General features: G+C 39.9%; 1 protein-coding gene across 1 annotated transcript in view; it reads left to right on the top strand.

Annotated features, from left to right (window-relative positions):
* Window positions 1-216: 216 nt before the first annotated feature.
* LOC308345262 (beta/gamma crystallin domain-containing protein 1-like) overlaps window positions 217-18,692 on the top strand; it is an 83,680-nt gene continuing 65,204 nt past the window's right edge. Inside the window, exon 1 of the mRNA XM_080807270.1 lies at window positions 217-460. Within this exon, the coding sequence (XP_080663396.1) occupies window positions 240-460 (221 nt within the window). The 5' untranslated portion in view covers window positions 217-239. The remainder of the gene's footprint in view (window positions 461-18,692) is intronic.

Genomic DNA, 18,692 nt, shown 5'->3' with positions numbered 1-18,692 from the left:
ATTCCACCTGTGGCTCCAGGCGCGTGCGCCCCACCTGGGCTCGCACCTGGTGCGGCCCTCGCCGCGTGGAGGCGCTGCCAGGCAGCCGGGCACTCGGCGGCGCCCAGAGGGCTCGGGCTGCTGTGAGCTCGCGCTCAGCTCTGTCCTCGTCTTCTCACCCTCTGCCGTCCTCCGCACCCGCGACGAGGGGGCGGGGTCCGACGGCGCGCTGGGAAAGGCGGGCGAGCTGGCGCCCAGGTATGTTCTTCCACAAGGGCCGGGCGGCGGCGGAGGAGGCGGACAAGAAGATGCCGCTGTCGCCTCCACCTCAGGGCGACCACGCGGAGTCCAGCCCGTCCAGGACCCCCAAGAAGCACACCCCTTTCCATATCTGGCGCTCCAAGAAGAAGCAGCAGCCTCTGCCGTCGGACTGGGGGGTGTTCGTTCCGCACCCGCCCCCGGCGCCCCTCTGCGAGGCCAGGTAAGCTCCTGGAGCCTCACCTCTCCCCTCATCTCCTCCCAGCTCTGCGGTCCCTGAGCTCTGTCCACCGTCCGCTGCGCTCGACCTCGCTCGGAGGAGGGGAAGGGCTCAGGGTCCGTTTCTCAGGGCAGGAATGTTAACAGGGTCCAGAGGGGCACAGACGTGGCCTTTGAGGGTTCCTTTTGGCCACGAGTTCCTTGTGGCTTCTGGCTCAGGCCAAGCACCAGCGAGAGGAACTCGTGCCCACCCATGTGGCTTTTACTTTGACTGGCATAGACTTTATGCAAGAGTTCTATCGACACTAACCTACTAAGAAGAGGAGGAGGGTAGTGAAGGATTATTGCCATAATGAGTGATAGGAACTCTACCTAGGAATTACACAATACTTTTGACAATAGTGCCTTTATTGTGAAGATCTCCACTTTTACAGATCTCCATTGGCCTCACAGGATCCGAAAGGAGGAGGAAGTGGTGGAGATGGTTACCCCCATTTTATGGGTGGAGAACCTGAAACCAAAAGGAGAATGGCTTGCTCCCATTGGAATTAGTGTCAGAATTAGACAGTACTAGGCAGCCCCTAGTTATTAAAAATATAATTGTCATTGTGCTTTTTAAATTTTTATAAAAACTTCGTATTATCCAATAATACTACCTGAATAGATACTTTCATTGAACAATAATCCATTTGAAGTGCCAATATATTTATGTGGTTTGGGGGTATAAAATATTTTTAATGAAGGGCAGTTAGCAATATCCAGTAATTCCTGCTATATGTTTTTTGTTGTTGTTGTTGTTGTTAAATACACCCTTATGAACTATCGGGCCAGAATAAAATGGTGCAAAATTTGCATTTTGGATATATTTTCCTTTTATTTCTAAAAGAGTATTGATTCTGCAATATATTTTCATTCACTCAGTAAAGTTTTATTGGGCACCTTCACTAAGCGCTGGGGTATAAACAATGAGCTTGGTTCCTGTAATCAAAGAGTTCTCAGTTTCCTGTGGAAATCAGTAAGTAAAGAGTGGGATGAATCCTACAGTGGATGTTAGCACAGAGGAGGGGATCCAGGAAGGCTTCCTGGAGGTGGAAGACTGAACTAGTTTAGTCAGAAAAGGGGAGGAGCAATGACTTCCAGGTTGAGATTGCACTGTCAGCATCACCAACACTGGGAAGATCCTGGCATTTCCTGAGAAGCAAAGTGGTTCAGGATGGTTAGAGTATATTTGAGGGGATGGGTGAGGAGTGCTACAAAAGAAGGCATTTTATTTTTTCTCATATTTTTATCATCCATGGTAATAATTGGTTGTAATAGAACACAATTTTATCTATTCAAAGACTTACTGTGCTTAATCACCAATTGAAATTTCTTTCTTTTTTTTTTTTTTTTTAAGATTTATCCATTTGTTTTAGAGAGAAAGCATGAGTGGGGGAAAGGGTTGAGGGAGAGGGAGAGAAGCAGACTCCCCACTGAGTGTAGAATCCACCCTCACAGGGCTCCATTCCCAGCACCCTGAGATCATGACCTGAGCCAAAATCTAGTCTGACTCTTAACTGACTGAGCCACTCAGGTGTCCCCAGTTGGAATTTCTTTTTAAAAATGTTACTCAATAATGATGTACCCATCATTGAAGTATTTTTCCTATTACCTCCATAAATATTTTAGACACTTCCTTGTTTTTTTATTATCTGACATATCATTTCCTATCAAAATGTAATCATACACAGTTATAGACAATGTATTCAAATCCAAGTGCATTTTAGACTAAAACTTAAAAAACAGAAGTTTTTGCTTCTCTCCCCAAGTATCTTGTATTGTTGTTCAGTTTTGAACAACAGAACTTTCCTTCCAAACTGTGATGAACTTCATACTAATGAATGTTCTGAAAACTAAACATACTGGTCTGTCTTTGGGATGTTTTCCTAGTTAGATCATCTTCCTAAATATTTTGTTTACTTCTGAGAGAGTGTACCTGTTTCTAGTCTAAAGAGAGTGGCTAAAACCCACTTAGGTTTCTAGTTCATCTTGACCAATGTGGCTCTCTTGAGCCATCTGGCCATGTCCACTCACTTCTGTCCAGGACTTGAGGTGGTGGAAGGAGGCAAAATGTGCAGATCTTGCTGTGACCTTTGTCTCTATATGAGTAGCAGATAGTCAGATGGCCACATGTTTTTGCTGGGCATATACCATTAATATTATAGGCTTTCAGAACAAGCAAAAATGAATTTATATCCTGGCTGTGTGACCTTGGGCAAGTTACTGCACCTTTCTGAGTCTCCGTTTCTTCATTTCAAAAATGGGAAAAGCAGTAATACTGACTCTGTAGAACTGTTGTGAGTATCAAATGATAGTTTACGCTTTAAAACTTTTATCAGACTTCTGGACACAAAGTTAAAACTCAGTAAAATATAAAATCATCGTCGTTATCATCATCATCATTGTAAATGCAAAGATCTAATGGAAGAAATGAAAGAAATAAGGTTGGGTGGGAGAAAAAATGCTTCTCTTCCTGGAAGAGCTTACCACTCCAATGATGGTTTAAAGTTTATTGAGGTCAGATTTCTGTATTCTGCAAATATTTGCAGATTTCAGCTTAGATGTTCTAAAAATCAATGAGGGTCATTTTCTTTCTCAATGTAAAACAATTTGAACACTGGCTGCCTCACTTCCTAAAATTCAACCTTACGATTTTTTTCAGCTTGGTCTTGGTAAATGTGTTAATATGTTATTTTTCATAGAAAGAGAGCTGTTGTCCTCCTTGGTAGCCAGTCTCCTGTCTATTCCATTCATCTCTTGCCATCAGGGGATCCAGGGGAGAGGACATGGTTTGGGTGTTGGGAGCTGTGGCCTGACTTTCCTTAGTAGCCATTAGTGGCACTCATTTATGATGTCTTGAATTCTACCCCATTTTTTAAACCATTTATTCAGAGGGGGGATTCTCTATCTGGGTTTAAATCCCTGTTCATCTACTTACTGTGACAGCCATGTCATCCTGAGCAAGTTATTAACCTTTTTGTGCCTCAGTTTTCTCATCCATAAAGGGGGCATAATAAGAGTTGTTATAAAAATAAACAAGTTCGTGCACATCAAGTGCTCAGAACAGTGACTGGCACATTGTCAGCACTAGTAAGTGGGAGGTTGTTTCCCTTTTTTCTCACTAGTATCTTGCCTATGCCTCCTTTTTAGTAGTAATTTTATGGGTTTATTTTCTGCTATCTGATGGAAACGGTGCTTCCTTTTATATATTTCCTTATGTAGCTCTTAGCTGAAGGTCAATGCAGTGACGTGAAGATGATTGCCCTCCAACTACCCTGAACCCTAAACTAGAAAGCAAGCATTAGTGTTCTCTGCCAGAGAGCCAGACTCAAGTGGTGGGGAACCTCGTAATCCTCGGAAAATCTGCAGACCTCATTTCCTTTGGAGGAAAAATGCAGCCACTGCCGGAGGCCAGAGCCACCTCCCTGGGTGGGCAGAGACCCACCTTCAAGTCAGGGTTTGCAGGCTCAGGTTTCTGCCCTGTACACAGCCCCGTTTATCTGTACTGCAATGGACCTTTCCCTCCTCAGAAGGGAGAACAACTTACTCCCTATTTATATCACTAGAATGTTGTGAGGATAAACTGCCGTTTTATTCCTTCAGAAAGAGAACAGTTGTTTAAAATGCTATTCGAAAGCTTTCTGGATGTGTAGAATTTAGTCTTTATGACTTAAAATTGATTCTAGTTTTCAGTCTTTTGTGGCTGGTTTAGTGTTTTCTAACATCAAGGACGTAGCTAGAGAAGTCATTTGGTTTTATCTAATGTTACATCTAAGCTGGTTAACACTGGGTTTTCTTATTTATCTCATGCCCAAGGCAAGAGTTTGAGATTTTAGGTTTTATTTTACCACTGATAAAACAGGAATTTGAACTTGAGCTCTGTCATTTACTAGCTGTGAGCTCCTTGGGAAGGTACTTCAGTTTAATGATCTGAGACCCACCTCTAAGCACTGTTCTTGAGACTTATAAATATATATTTAAAACGACTAGCGTCATGCCCAAAAGAGAACAGATGCCCAATAAATAGGAACTCTGACGTCATGTGCCATGAAAAAGGCACAGACGGTGATGTCGGACACAGCTTCAAATCTCCCTCTGCCATTTGGATCCAAGTTTCCTGAAGCCTGGGCTTCCTCCCGGGTAGAATGCAGATGCTGGCACTTCCCTCACGGGGCTCCGGGAGGATTAGATATCACAGCCGCAAAACACCTGGTACAGAGCCTCGCCCAAAGCAGGTGCTGGACAGATGAAAGGTGAGGGAAGCAGGAGTGACAGGGGCCGTGATAGCTGTGGTTCTTGTCATCATAGCAGCGGCGGCAGCTTGAATAGATATGCTTTTCCATTGAAAGTGGAATCAAGCAACTTCAGGAGCCCAGAAGTTGTAACCGGGTCTGTCAGTCTCTGAAATACCTTCGAGTGTCTGGATGTGCCTGTTCATCTGTAAAAGGGCGACCCTTTATGCATTCAGTGACTTAAGAGTCTTAATACATAGGACTGAGGAAGCGGAAGGTCGACTTTAAACTTGAAGTTAGAGGAGTTTCTTCTGAAGTGATTTTGGAGTCTGAGTTCAGTGTAGGCTAATACTTTGCTGCTTCTCTCTGTCATTGTGTCACTCTTCACCCCCCTCTTTCTATGCTTTTGGCCATGATCCTCTTAATCCATATACAAGTGATGTGCACACTCTTGGAGACGTTTAGAACTGCTGGTCTTGGGTTCACTTCTTTTTTCTTTCACTTTTTTCTTCTTCTTTTTTAAAAAGAGAGAGAGAGAAAGAGAACGAGTGCAAAGCCACAGGGCAGAGAGGCAGAGGGAGAGGAATAGAGAGTCCTTAGCAGTCTCCACTCTGAGCACAGAGCCCACCTTGGGGCTTGATCTCACAACCCTGAGATCATGACCACAAGATCACAACCTGAGCCCAAACCAAGAGTCGACCCTCAACTGATGGCACCACCCAGGTGCCCCTTCTTTTTCTTTTTTGGCTTTTAATTATAAATCTTATTCATAAGGATGAGGCAGTAAATCACTGCTTTACTATTTTCCCATGATTAAAGCAATGCAACAAAAATATTAGATATTGAAATTCACTTTCTAACTCCCAATATTCATTCAAAATGCCAATCTTACTATGAATATTAAGAAGACTTACCTGTCTTAAAGTTTGAGTTCACCTAATGGATCAGTTGGGTTTCAGGAAAGTCCATGCCAAAAAAAAAAAAAAAAAAAAAGTGATTTATTTTTTTTAAAAAATTGTTTCTGGTAAGACCATTGAATCTTGAATTGCATGTATTTCTGTTTACTTTGAAATTTTTTTTAAAAGGATTTTATTTATTTATTTGACAGACGGAGATCACAAGTAGGCAGAGAGGCAGGCGGGATGGGGGGGCAGGAAGCAGTCTCCCTGATGAGCAGAGAGCCCAATGTGGGGCTTGATCCCAGGACTCTGGGATCATGACCAGAGCCTAAGGCAGAGACTTTAACCCACTGAGCCACCCAGGCGCGCCTACCTTGAAAATTTTATCAAATAATTGCTTAATCTCCATTTCATGTTGCTCTTACTGTATAGAATATTTTAGAGATCTTCATGAAAAGCAATGCAATCTGACCTATAGAATCATTTTTCTAGGATTAATGATAGATTATTCTATGGCACAAATTTATTTTTGTATCTTCTTATTAAAATGTTTATCAGTCCAATTTTAGAGAAGTTTCTTATGATCAACAAACACAGAGCACTTATTCTGTATTCGGCATTGGGAAATAGAAAAATGAAATCAGAGATGATCCCTGCTCCTAAGGAACCTGTACACTAGTGGAGTATGGAGCATACAGCTGAAAAGGAAGAAAGCAGCATATGATTCATGACATGTAGAAATAGAAATTTAATCAAATGCACTGAGGTCAGAAGGGCTATCTTGAAGAAGCAGAGTTTTTTTCTCTGATGAAGAAGTTTTGCTCATATTGAATAATTAATGAGACATTTTGTTCTCTGATATGAAGGTCATCAAAGGCTCCAAACCTTCTTGAGGGTATAATCATCTTCAAGTATATCCAGTGCCCATGGGAACATTTATCTTCATAGCAGCATCTAAGCCAAAGAGAATCATGTATTTGGGACTATGCCTAAATAATTTTCTCCAGTTCCTTAAAATATCTAGAGCCTGAAACCATATTATTTCAGCTCTTGTGTCATATTTTGATACCTAGGAAGAACGATTGGGCTTGGAATTTGACATACTCATTTGAAAACCTTGGCTGAAATCATAAATAAACATGATGTTGACATCCTAAAATTATAGGCTGAAAATAAGTGGTTCTAACATTCTTTAAACAGATTTACAAATCCAGAAAACTAGAAGGTGTTCTTCCTTAAAAACAACCTATCTTTATTTTCATACCAAATTGCTGGGCTCATCCCACAGGTCTCTTTCCATACATTCATTTCAGAAAAACAAATTCTCAGGTTTTACCCAAGATAGAATTGAAATGTGATTTCAATACCTTGTCGCCAAGCAAGTTTTCAAGACAAAGTATGTACAAGTGTCTGATACTTTTAAGAGGTTTGGTAAGAAAAGCAAGCCTGTTGAGTTTCATTAGCTCATTTGTAGCTTCCTTAAAATACAGCTGCATTGGGCTGACTCAAATGCCTGGTCAAAATCCCTCTAAGGATTCAGATTTATGAGAAGTCTTCATTCTACAGAATGAGCACTTGCTTAGTGCTGTCTTTACAGCACTGAAGATCTTCTGGATGGGCCTGTTCAATGGAAATGAAGCAATGACAAAGAGCCTTCAACACAAGGGAGCATTCTGGCAAAGTGCCAGGAGACCCCAAGGACATACAAGTGACTCAGAGAATCCAAAGTCTATTGTGGCGTCCCCATTTCTCTCATCAACAAGTTATAGACAAAATGAGTGCAGGCTGAGCCTGTAGCTAACTCAAAAAAATGAAACACAGAATTAACAAGTGCCTTTTGTTTTTTACCTTCCCATGATGGCAGTTAAACAAGTAAAAGTAAGTTGTTGTTAAGCTTGGCAAAATATCTTGTGGTGAAGGAATGTGGCTGTTGTCCATATTTGTTATTGTTAAGTGCCATTTCAAACCAGCAAACTACTGAGTCTCATTTATTAGAAATCAGGGTTATGGCATCCTCAAGTTAATACCAACAGCCTGTATAAGAGATTTGACCAATAAGTACATAAAGATACCACATGTAATACACTTTCTAACTTTTTTTCAAATTAGTTAATAAAGATTGGCATAAGTTCCTAATGGTTCTCTGGGCTCTCTAGTTGGATAGTTCTTTATTTTGTGATTGAGGTCAAGAGACAAAATACCCTATGTTAAATAAGGTAAGGAATGAGAGGAAGCATTTGGTTTATAATAACAACTTCAGACCATGTCTGTGAAAACGTTATCTTCCATTAAGATTTGATGACAAGATGCAGTTTATTTGATATACACAGTATATATCACACACTATTCTAAGTGCTTTACAAATATTAACTCACTGCAATTAATTCATAACATCCTTTGGAGGTATCCCCATTTTGAAGAAAAATGGGGCACACTGAAGTATGATAACTTAGTCAGTGTCACAGAGCTCATAAAGTCCAGGGCTGGGATTCTCTACATTGTGGTCTTGAGTCCTGCAGTTAATCAATTGCAATCAACGTGATTAATGCTGCCTCCTTTATATTCCCACAATGAGTATATTTAGGTCTTCAGTTTCACAATGAGAAATTATAACATATATAGGAAATCAAGTTAATTTTTGGTACTAGACAATTTTTGTGTTAAGTCATGGAGAGAAAAGTATGTAAATTCATAGAAATAGAAGTACATTAAAATTTTATAAGAAAAAACTATTTTAAAGAGAAATTCTAAAGTGTATACCATGCAAAAGTAATGTGTCTAGATCCTGTGTTTGAGGCTTCTGCCCAACCTTTGTCAGGAAACAACATAACTGAGATGTGGGCCTAGTTTATATACCCTCCTTCCTCTCCCAAAGTCTTGGCACAGGCAGTAGAATGGAAGTTGCCACCCAGGCTCAAGGGGATATCAGAATTTCTCAAGCAGAGCTGCTAGGGGCAGTTCTAACTTGAGGCCTCTAGACATCCTGCTGTGTGAATCATTTGGTTTTACTTCCTGATTTATCATTGAGGTGTCCCTGACGGTGAATACACATTTTACCTTATGTTGGCTTTACACTTCAAGAATTATAAACCATTGTTGATATTTTATCCCACTTAAGGCTCATAAATGGCTCTGTGCAGTAAGCCCATGCCCTCATTTTATAGGTGAGGAGACTAAAGTTTGAAGATGCAATGTGGTTGAAGGAAGTGGGACTAAAACAGATTTTCTGATTTCAGAGCCGCTGCTCTTTTTAGTTTCTTGGATTGTAGACTGTGCCTCCCTGCTCTTGGCCTAGACCCATCTTTGACAGGAGCCCAACTGATTCATTTAACTTCCTGGTGACTATTCTCCTGGAAATCCCCCCCCGCTCCACCCCCGTTTCATAAGCAACAACTATGAGATTGTCTGAATGCAAGATTGAGTTACTAGCCACTGTATATACTAGAGTCTGGTTACTGACATATTGAATACTTTCAGAGTTTCTGCTATAATTAGTATTTTGTCTACTACCGAAAAAAAAAAAGAAAAAGAAAAAACCCAAAAAACAAAACAAAACATCCCACTCAAAATAACAGAATTCATGTTTTCAAAAAAATTTTTAAATTTAATTTTATTAAAATTCAATCAATTAACATATAGTATATTAGTTTCAGAGGTCGAAAAATTGTTAAACTTGCACAGCCATATTTTATAATGACAAAATGTCAGTTTGAAGTTATAGGATCTATCCATATTGTACTCATGCAAAAACTCCCTTTATAGGGCTTGAAGTAATGCTGCTGCTATGACATGTAATGTACTTTATTTATAATTTGTCATTTAAATGTTTTGATAATACTGATGGATTTATAAATATCCTATGAAAGCACAGCTTGGTTATTTTTTGCATCTGCTATTTGGAAAAGATATGACAGTCTATGACCATACCACCCTCAACACACCTGATCTCATCAGAGAAACATATGACAGTCGAAGCAAACTGTTGACATTCGTGTGGAAATACAGTGCCTCCTTTATCATGACTGCCATGCGCAAACCTAAGAACTGCCCTGGTGCTTTTCAAGCCTGTGCAGTGGAGGCTCCCCTAGGCATTGCCAGCCATTCTTGGCTCTACTGCCTTGCAAATGTTGGCTTACTCCTCCACTGTGTAGCTCCCACTAAGACGTTATTATTGTCTGCAAAACAAAACAATGTAGTTGCTTCAAAGGTGGGATTACAAAACTATGCTCTTTTAGTGTTAGCTCCCCAAAATAATTTTGTCTGGAAGAGATTCAATTATTGATCAGGAGACCTTCATTGGAACATACCTTGTATTGAAACGAGCATTTGTATTCCTGTGTATGTCAGTAAACATGTTTAAACAAGCTAGTCTAAAACTAGATTTCAGATTTTTTTCAAGATTAAAAGTAAAGTACAACTGAATGTCTGGCATCTGCTCAATTTTGAGTTTTACCAATTTGCATTTTGTAATTGTCCTAATTTCACCTTGTGAGAAGTTTCAAGTACTTTGACCAGGAAACCTTTGTAGCTGGCACATTGCTGGCAATTAATTGTACCCTTCCTTGTCATTTCACTTTTATTAAAAGCTTTTTTTTGATACCCGTAAGGGGACAGCCAGCCCCAGATCTAGGTGATGACTCTGAAGATGCCTTGAGGCTTTGGATCCTTCATCACCATGTGGTTTCTTACTCCAGAGAAGCCCCTGAGGAATTTATGTATCAACTTCCTTGCTCAGGGCAGGTTTCCTGGTTGCTTTTCTCTGTGTGAAATCAGACCCTCCTTACAAACCCACAATTTACAAAGCTTGGTGTTAAAGTTAAACAAAGAGGAGTACCAATTTTTACCTTAACGTCTCTCAGTAAATGATCAACAAACACCAAAAGTGACAGCCAGTCGGATTTGGACATGGTTTATTTTTTTTCAGGGGCAAAGAGGGGGACATGTTTTCTGAGGAAAATGGGTATCCATGGGGGAATGGGCAAGGAGAATGCTTTTCAACCTCCTAATTTCCCACCTCTCCTGCCAGTTGAGTAAACACAAGAAAACTTTTGTCAAGAATAAATAGGACAAAGGGCACTAATGAAGAGAGTACCTATTATGTGACAGTTGCTTTCATATTCAATGCATCTTATTTAATCTTCATAATAGCTCTGCTAGGTAGGTAAATTTCCTCCCATGTTTAGAACTGAGAAAACTGAGTCTGATAGTGTTAGTAAATGACAGGGCAGTATTTGAACCCAGGTCTTTGTAACTCCAAAGCTGGTAATATTTTCACCAAACCATGAGAAAACTAAAGCTTACCAAATAAGTAGTTGATAGTGTGTGTGTGTGTGTGTGTGTGTGTGTGTTTGTGTATGGTAGGTAGTTAGCTAAAGAATGGAAGAATGTAATACAAATGTAGTTACCCACTTGCTCTCAGAGCTATCATCCTTTCAAAAGCCAGGAAAGAGGGGTGTCTGGGAGGCTCTTGATTTCAGCTCAGGTCAGGATCTGAGGGTTGTGAGATGGAGCCCTGCATCAGGCTCTGCACCACTGAGTATGGAGTCTGCTTGGGATTCTCTCTTCCTCTCCCTCTGCCCTTCCCCCCACTCTCTCTCTCTTGCACATATACATACACACTCTGTCTCAAAACAAAAACAAAAAACCAGGAAAGACGCATTCTCCTTGAAATGCTTGTCCCACTGCAGAGAAGGGAAATATCTAAGAATGAGGAATTCATATGTGTTGGGAAGTCAGTGGGGCACCGTTGACGTGAGATAATTGTGCCAAGAATCAGTGACTCAATCCCTGAAGCGTTAACAAACTTGTTGCTCCTGATTTCCAATCTACTCTACAAGCCACAGTTTTACTACCTGTTGCTGGCGTGATTCACAGAGTATGTAAAGAAATCTAAGGTGAAAATGTTGAATATTTTTTCACTCTTCGTAGAAGTTAATCACAGCCCTAAAAGAGGGAAGAAATTGCTGGTGACCCAAACTCCAAATTTATAGGAGATACTGTTGGCTTGAAAGACATAGAGCTAGAAAGTTTGAAGTAAAAGGATTATGAAAATCCTTTAAATACCCTTTGTCTCTATAGGAAATAGTAATTTTGTTGTTAGTGCCCATTTCTCTGAAAATTGAATATTATTTTAACTTTTATGTATTTGAGGGATCTAAAAATTATGTTTAATAAAGCTCATTAATTTCTATGAGTATTATTAAATGCACAGAACTAGCTCACAATAGGTCATAAAAGAGAGTAAGTTTCTTTTTCCATCATGCTAGACTAAAAACATGCTGTGGCATAAATTACAAGAGTCAAGAATACTGCTCAATTTCTAGAGTACAACTGAAAATTGACTTTATCTTAAACCACAGTTCTGCTTATTATAGGCTTTCTCTAGTTTTAAAAACAATTATTCAGTGACAATGACAATTGAAGCTTTAGGTTTGCTTCTTTAATTTGTGACTCAAGTAACTTAGCAGATGTTCCCTCTCTCAAAAGCAGTCTTTTTTTTTTAATTTTTTATTTCTTTTCAGCATAACAGTATTCATTGTTTTTGTACCACACCCAGTGCTCCATGCAATCTGTGCCCTCCCTAATACCCACCACCTGGTTCCCCCAACCTCCCACCCCCCACCCCTTCAAAACCCTCAGGTTGTTTTTCAGAGTCCATAGTCTCTCATGGTTCACCTCCCCTTGCAATTTCCCTCAACTCCCTTCTCCTCTCCATCTCCCCTTGTCCTCCATGTTATTTGTTATGCTCCACAAATAAGTGAAACCATATGATAATTGACTCTCTCTGCTTGACTTATTTCACTCAGCATAATCTCTTCCAGTCCCGTCCATGTTGCTACAAAAGTTGGGTATTCGTCCTTTCTGATGGAGGCATAATACTCCATAGTGTATACGGACCACATCTTCCTTATCCATTCGTCCGTTGAAGGGCATCTTGGTTCTTTCCACAGTTTGGCGACCGTGGCCATTGCTGCGGGTTTGGGGTACAGATGGCCCTTCTTTTCACTACATCTGTATCTTTGGGGTAAATACCCAGTAGTGCAATTGCAGGGTCATAGGAAAGCTCTATTTTTAATTTCTTGAGGAATCTCCACACTGTTCTCCAAAGTGGCGCACCAATTTGCATTCCTACCAACAGTGTAAGAGGGTTCCCCTTTCTCCACATCCTCTCCAAAACACGTTGTTTCCTGTCTTGCTAATTTTGGCCATTCTAACTGGTGTAAGGTGGTATCTCAATGTGGTTTTAATTTGAATCTCCCTAATGGCTAGTGATGATGAACATTTTTTCATGTGTCTGATAGCCATTTGTATGTCTTCATTGGAGAAGTGTCTGTTCATATCTTCTGCCCATTTTTAAATCTGATTATCTGTTTTGTGTGTGTTGAGTTTGAGGAGTTCTTTATAGATCCTGGATATCAACCTTTTATCTGTACTGTCATTTGCAAATATCTTCTCCCATTCCATGGGTTGCCTCTTTGTTTTGTTGACTGTTTCCTTTGCTGTGCAGAAGCTTTTGATCTTGATGAAGTCTTGATGTATGTCTTTAGCGACTGTGTTTTTCACACTCAGGAAGGTAAGTAAATGTGAGTGAGAAACTGCACCAGTGTAATTCATTTATTACACAAACACTCTGGACACCTGCTGTGTGGGAGGCCCTGTGGTGTGGCCTGGCAAACCAGTTCAGGCTCTCTCATTGGGAACTGAGTCTCACTTTCCTGTCTTTTAGAGAAGCTGAAATATTCACAATTAAAGTAATAAAAAGTTTCCATACTTACTGTTATAATAAGAAAGAAGAGAAAATATTCAAAGAGGTACAAGAAAGAGGCTGAGAAATACAAGAGGTTCAACTTCACATGGGTTGGAGAATTTATAATCCTTCAGCTCTCAACACCATGATTGATACACTGGCTAAGGTATATACAATCCCTAAATTGATAATTATATTTGTACACACACACACACACACACACACACATTCTAACACTGAAGTACTTTATTTATACAGATGGCCCCCAATTCACAATGATTCACCTATGATTTTCTAACTTACGATTTTCCAATTTTACTATGGTGCAAAAGTGATACACATTGAGTAGGAACTGTATTTCCGATTTTGAATTTGGATCCTCTCTGGGCTGGCAGTATGTGGTGTGATCTCAGCATTTCTCATGATGCCGGACAGCTATAGTCCCCACTCAGTCACATGCCCAAAACCCCTACACTTACAACCATTCCAGACCCATACAGCTCTTGCATTCTGTTTTTCACTTTCAGTATAGTATTCCATAAAGTACATGACATATTCAACACATGATTATAAAATAGGCTTTCTGGTGTTAGATGATTTGGGTTAATGTAAGTGTGCTGAGCCCATTTAAGATAGGCTAGGCTAAGTTATGATGTTGGGTAGGTTAGGTTTATTAAATGCATTTCTGACATGATATTCTCAGCTTATGATGGGTTTATTAGGGTGTGGCCCCACATAAATTGAGGAAGATCTGAATCTGTATTGTGTGCTAGATTGCCTACTTGTTAAATTAAGCATGTACTTACAATATCAGCAAAGCAGGGATGAGAGAGGAAAAAAAAATCCAGAATATGCCTGGATATTAATGCTATTTTAAGATATTTTAAATTTTGTTTCAAGATTTAGAATTATTCTTATTTTAAATGATATATTAGGGGTGGGGCAGGCATAATCTTTTTAGTGGTTAGAGTGATTATAATACAGACCTCTCTATCTCTATATACCTCGTTTAAAGAGCTGCTAGGGGAGATGAGAAAGTATGATGTGAAATATGGAAAGTAATAGAGAAACATGCCCAATTTATTCTTGTGTTTCTCACATGAGTTAGATTTCAGGCCCCAAAGTATCATGTTATCTCCCCTGAGGAGGTTTGGCTGATGCCACTTTTATTTTTATGTTATTTCTTTACATTTTTTTTTAAAGATTTATTTATTTATTTTAGAGAAAGAGAGCAAGTGCCCAAGCTGGGGGGGTGGGGTGGGGGAGTTGTGCACAGGGGGAAGGTGGGAGGGGCAGAGGGACAGGGAGAGAAAGAATCTCTAGCAGCCTCCCCATTGAGTGAGGAGACCAATGTGGGGCTGGATCCCACAACCCTGAGATCATGACCTGAGCCAAAATCAAGAGTCAGACGCTTAATTGGCAGAGCCGCCCAGGCATCCCTGATGCCACTTTTTAAATGTCCTGTCCAGTTCTATAGAAGTGCTCAGACCAGTGAACATTCTGAGGGGCTGTTCTTTTATAATTGAGATTCTCATTTTATTGATTGATGTAGTAGTCTACAGTTGCCTTAGCTATCTTGGCAGCTTTACCATGTAGTTATAATAACCTATAATCTCACTATCTGTGAATAACATTATTAACATTCTGTTCTTTTCCTATACATATTTTCATATGAATTAGTACTAAAGATGATATCACAAAGGCAGCAATTTAGATGCCTTTTGTCTCCTGCTTTATTTTTCACTTAGTATTCTCATTAGCATTTTCTCATCTCATTAAAGTATGTGAAATAATTTTTTTTACTCATGCCACTCTTGATGGACATTTAGGTTCTTTTTGACTTTTCACTATTATAAATACTACTTCAGTGAACAGCCCTGTGGGCAACCTCAGCCTCTGGATATTGTTTGCCCTTCCAGATCCACTCTTCACCCTCCTCTGTGCTCCTTTGGACGGTATTTAGAAACTGCATGGACCAAGCTGTCTTGCCCTCTGGTTTCTAGTTTGGTTTAGGCAATGGGAAGCTTTAGAGGAGAGGACAGGAGCGGGAGTTTATGTGGTGGAGGTTTCCTTCTGCCATTGCAGGCTACAGCCTCTGATGGGTGGACCTCTTCTACAGCCCAGATCTTGCCAGTTCCAGCCCTCTGACCTTCCCTGGCCTCTGCATTCGGTGGTGGCAGGCTTCCCGCTGTGCTCCACTCTTGCTACCGCTGTCCCCTCACCTGCCCACATGTGTTAAATTGTCAGTTCTTTAAACACTTCTGGATCATCTCTTTGGTGTGTGCCGTCTCTTCCCTGCTGGGATTCTGCCTGACTGATATTAGCTAAATCTAAGCAGTATGCTCTTTGTATTTTCTTTTGTGTTTGAGTCTTTATACTGCAGGCGTTTAAGGTAAGAGACCATTCAGAATTGGGTAGAGGAGTTAAGTCAGGTCTGAGCTGGTTATTCGTGAATCATGCCCATAGATTGAATTAAAGTACTCTCATAGAGATACACACCAGTTGCTATTGGGACCAGAGAGAAGGGAGCAAATAAACTCCACGCAGCTGTGCTAGACACCTGTACTTGAAAGATAAGGAGGATACCTTAGCTGCCAAATGTTTCCAGTTTGGTTTTATTTGGATATCACTGGTTCAGTTGTTTCATTTCTCTTTTCACTGTGGCTAACCCCTTGTCCTGTTCTTGGCAGTTTGTATATTCATATGTACAGTCCTCTACATCCACTCATAAATGTTCCTTCATTTACATGTTTGCTAAGAACCTCTTCCTTATAGAAAGCACAATCAGGAATTTGTGAGCTGAATGGATACTACCATGTTTTGGGCATTCCTCCATAGGTGCATGATAACTTTCTCTTAGTCTTTAAATGAAAAATTTAAAAAGTGCATAGAAACAGTTAACTTCATTCACTTCTGCTTCAGTTCTAGATATAAATTTTATAATTTTCCAGAATAAATGTCAAAGCAGTCAAAGCAACTAGGCATTGTTAACACTTCACAGGTCATTTAAATTGAATGATAATGTTTCCTATGTTTACTGTGTCATCACTGACTGGATCTCTGACAGCTAGAGTATTGAGGCTTATCCAAGGATTACTGGATTGCTCAAAAGGCCTAGCCCTTGTTCTCTTTTTAAATAAATTTTATCTATCTTAGTAAATGTTTTTGTTGATCTGATATTCAGATTATATTCCATGCTCTTAAAATGTGAATTACTGAGTATATTCTATTGCAGGTGTAAAATAAGACTAATTCATTTAAAATTCAACATATAAAATTCCCACCATTTATTAATGACCAGTGATAGCAGAAAAGAAACAAAAATAAAAACAAAAACCTACTGGTAACAAAAATGAGAGAGCTTGGATTTTAACTCTGAATTTCTCAGTTACAACATAGGTGACTTTGGGCAAATCATCAAGTTCTCTGTGTCTCAGGGTACTATTCAACAAAATGTGGATGATGCCAACCTGCCTGGTCCCCGACAAAGCTATCAAGAGGTTCCTTTGAAACAATGTGAAAGAGCAGTGAGAACTGTGAGTGCATAGACAGTGTGAGCTCCATCACCCTTTGACTCATCTCTGGCTTTCACTGCTTCTTTTCTGAAAGCCTGGTACATACTTTTCTCTTTTCTGGTGGTGTTTTCAGAAGTGAGTAAATACATGGCAACATTTGCTTTTCCCCATCTTTTCTCCACATTAATCTCCTCTCTGTGGATTCCTCCTTATCTCTGGAGTTCTGGTCTGAAGCTGGTCTGGGGCCCCCTCATCTATGTCCCTGCATAAAGCAGTGGATTGAAAGGGGGGGGACCCTGTGGGTCTTGTTGCTGTTGCTCTGCATTGTCCCCCTCTTTCTTGGCTTTCTTCCCCACTTGTCTGAGTCCTCTGCTACATTAATTGCCTGTGGGAATTGTTTAGCTGGATAGACATTTCCTCCCAGCCACTGCCACCATGTTGCCTTCCACTTACAGATGCAACTTATTTCACAGAAGAAGCTCATGTGGGCTTCCCAGAGAATCCAGGGAGGTAGTTAATTTTGATTGTCTCCATTTTGTAGATTAAGCAATCAAAGCATTACATTGTTTAATGAGAGTCAGGACAATAGCCCAGGACTCCTGAATTTTAGTCAATGCTCTTTCCATTATAATACCACAATACAGAATAGCAGAATAGATAGAAATAGAAAAAAAATGTTTTGTAGCTTTCCTGGTTTATTGCAATGTCCTTTCTTCTTCTTCCCTTTTTAAATTTAACACAGGTAATGTTAATGAGGTAAAATGGCATTGAAGTAGAAGAGGAAATTGAGAAATATTTATTTGGTTGTAGAGTAAGAAACTGATACATACTAATTAAATATCACACTACTATGAATATTACAACTTGAATATAACATTTCTAAGAAAATTCTATATGTAAAAAATAGTGAATTTTTCCTAGTGACAAACGGCTAGCTATTGAATTTTCAAGTTTGACTCTTACCTACTCTGTGCTTTTTTGAAAGACAGTTATCTCTAGTGCATTTCAGTGTTTGGAGTTTGATAACCAAAGACACTGTCCTGACTTGTACGACTTTGGTGGAGCAAAGTCCTAGTGTTTATTATTCTCCTAGACACTTTTCCCATCAGAGCTACTCATGTTCAGGTCCTAACATGTACATATCTTTCAGTTTTATTTCTGAGGTGGAAATTTGAGTAGCATTGAACACAATGCATTTAGGAAATTTAAATATTGCATGATTTTAAAATATCTCTAGAGTAATTTCCTCTTGGAACTTGTGACTTGAAAAGTCTCCAATTAAATTCCCAAGAGATTCTGGTGCTCCAAAGCCAAGGCTTAGGCATTAGGACAGGAACCCAGAGTAGCTACAGTCTAGCTTCCTGAGGCATCAAAGCTTGATGATGGATCAGAGGGCTGAGGGACTAGCCTCCTAACTGTCTCAGTGGTTTATTAGCACAAAGAGGAGAGTGTGAGCAGATGATAGAGTTATTTCTATCACAGCCTCATTACCTTTGGGATTTTTGTACCAGTAATGTAGATGACTTCAGAAAAGAATATTGATAAAAACCAGTTTGGGAAAGAACTAAACCAGAAATCTGAAGACCTGGATCTCTACTTATTGGCTGCGTTAACTCAGCTCAGTAAAATCACCTGACCTCCCTCGGGGTTAGATTCCTCATTCATAGTAAGAGGGGCAAATTTGGACTTCCATCATGAGATCTATTCTTGTTGAAGTCCTTTGAATCACAAATTTGAGTTTAGAAATTTTCTAGCAAGGTTGGTCAAGGTGTAAGTACAATAAATAGTAATGTCTGATGCATAT

This window comes from Martes martes, assembly GCF_963455335.1.
Source record: "Martes martes genome assembly, chromosome: 6".
In the NCBI taxonomy this organism is placed as follows: Eukaryota; Metazoa; Chordata; class Mammalia; order Carnivora; family Mustelidae; genus Martes; species Martes martes.
This window is presented reverse-complemented; position numbering and strand designations above follow the sequence as displayed.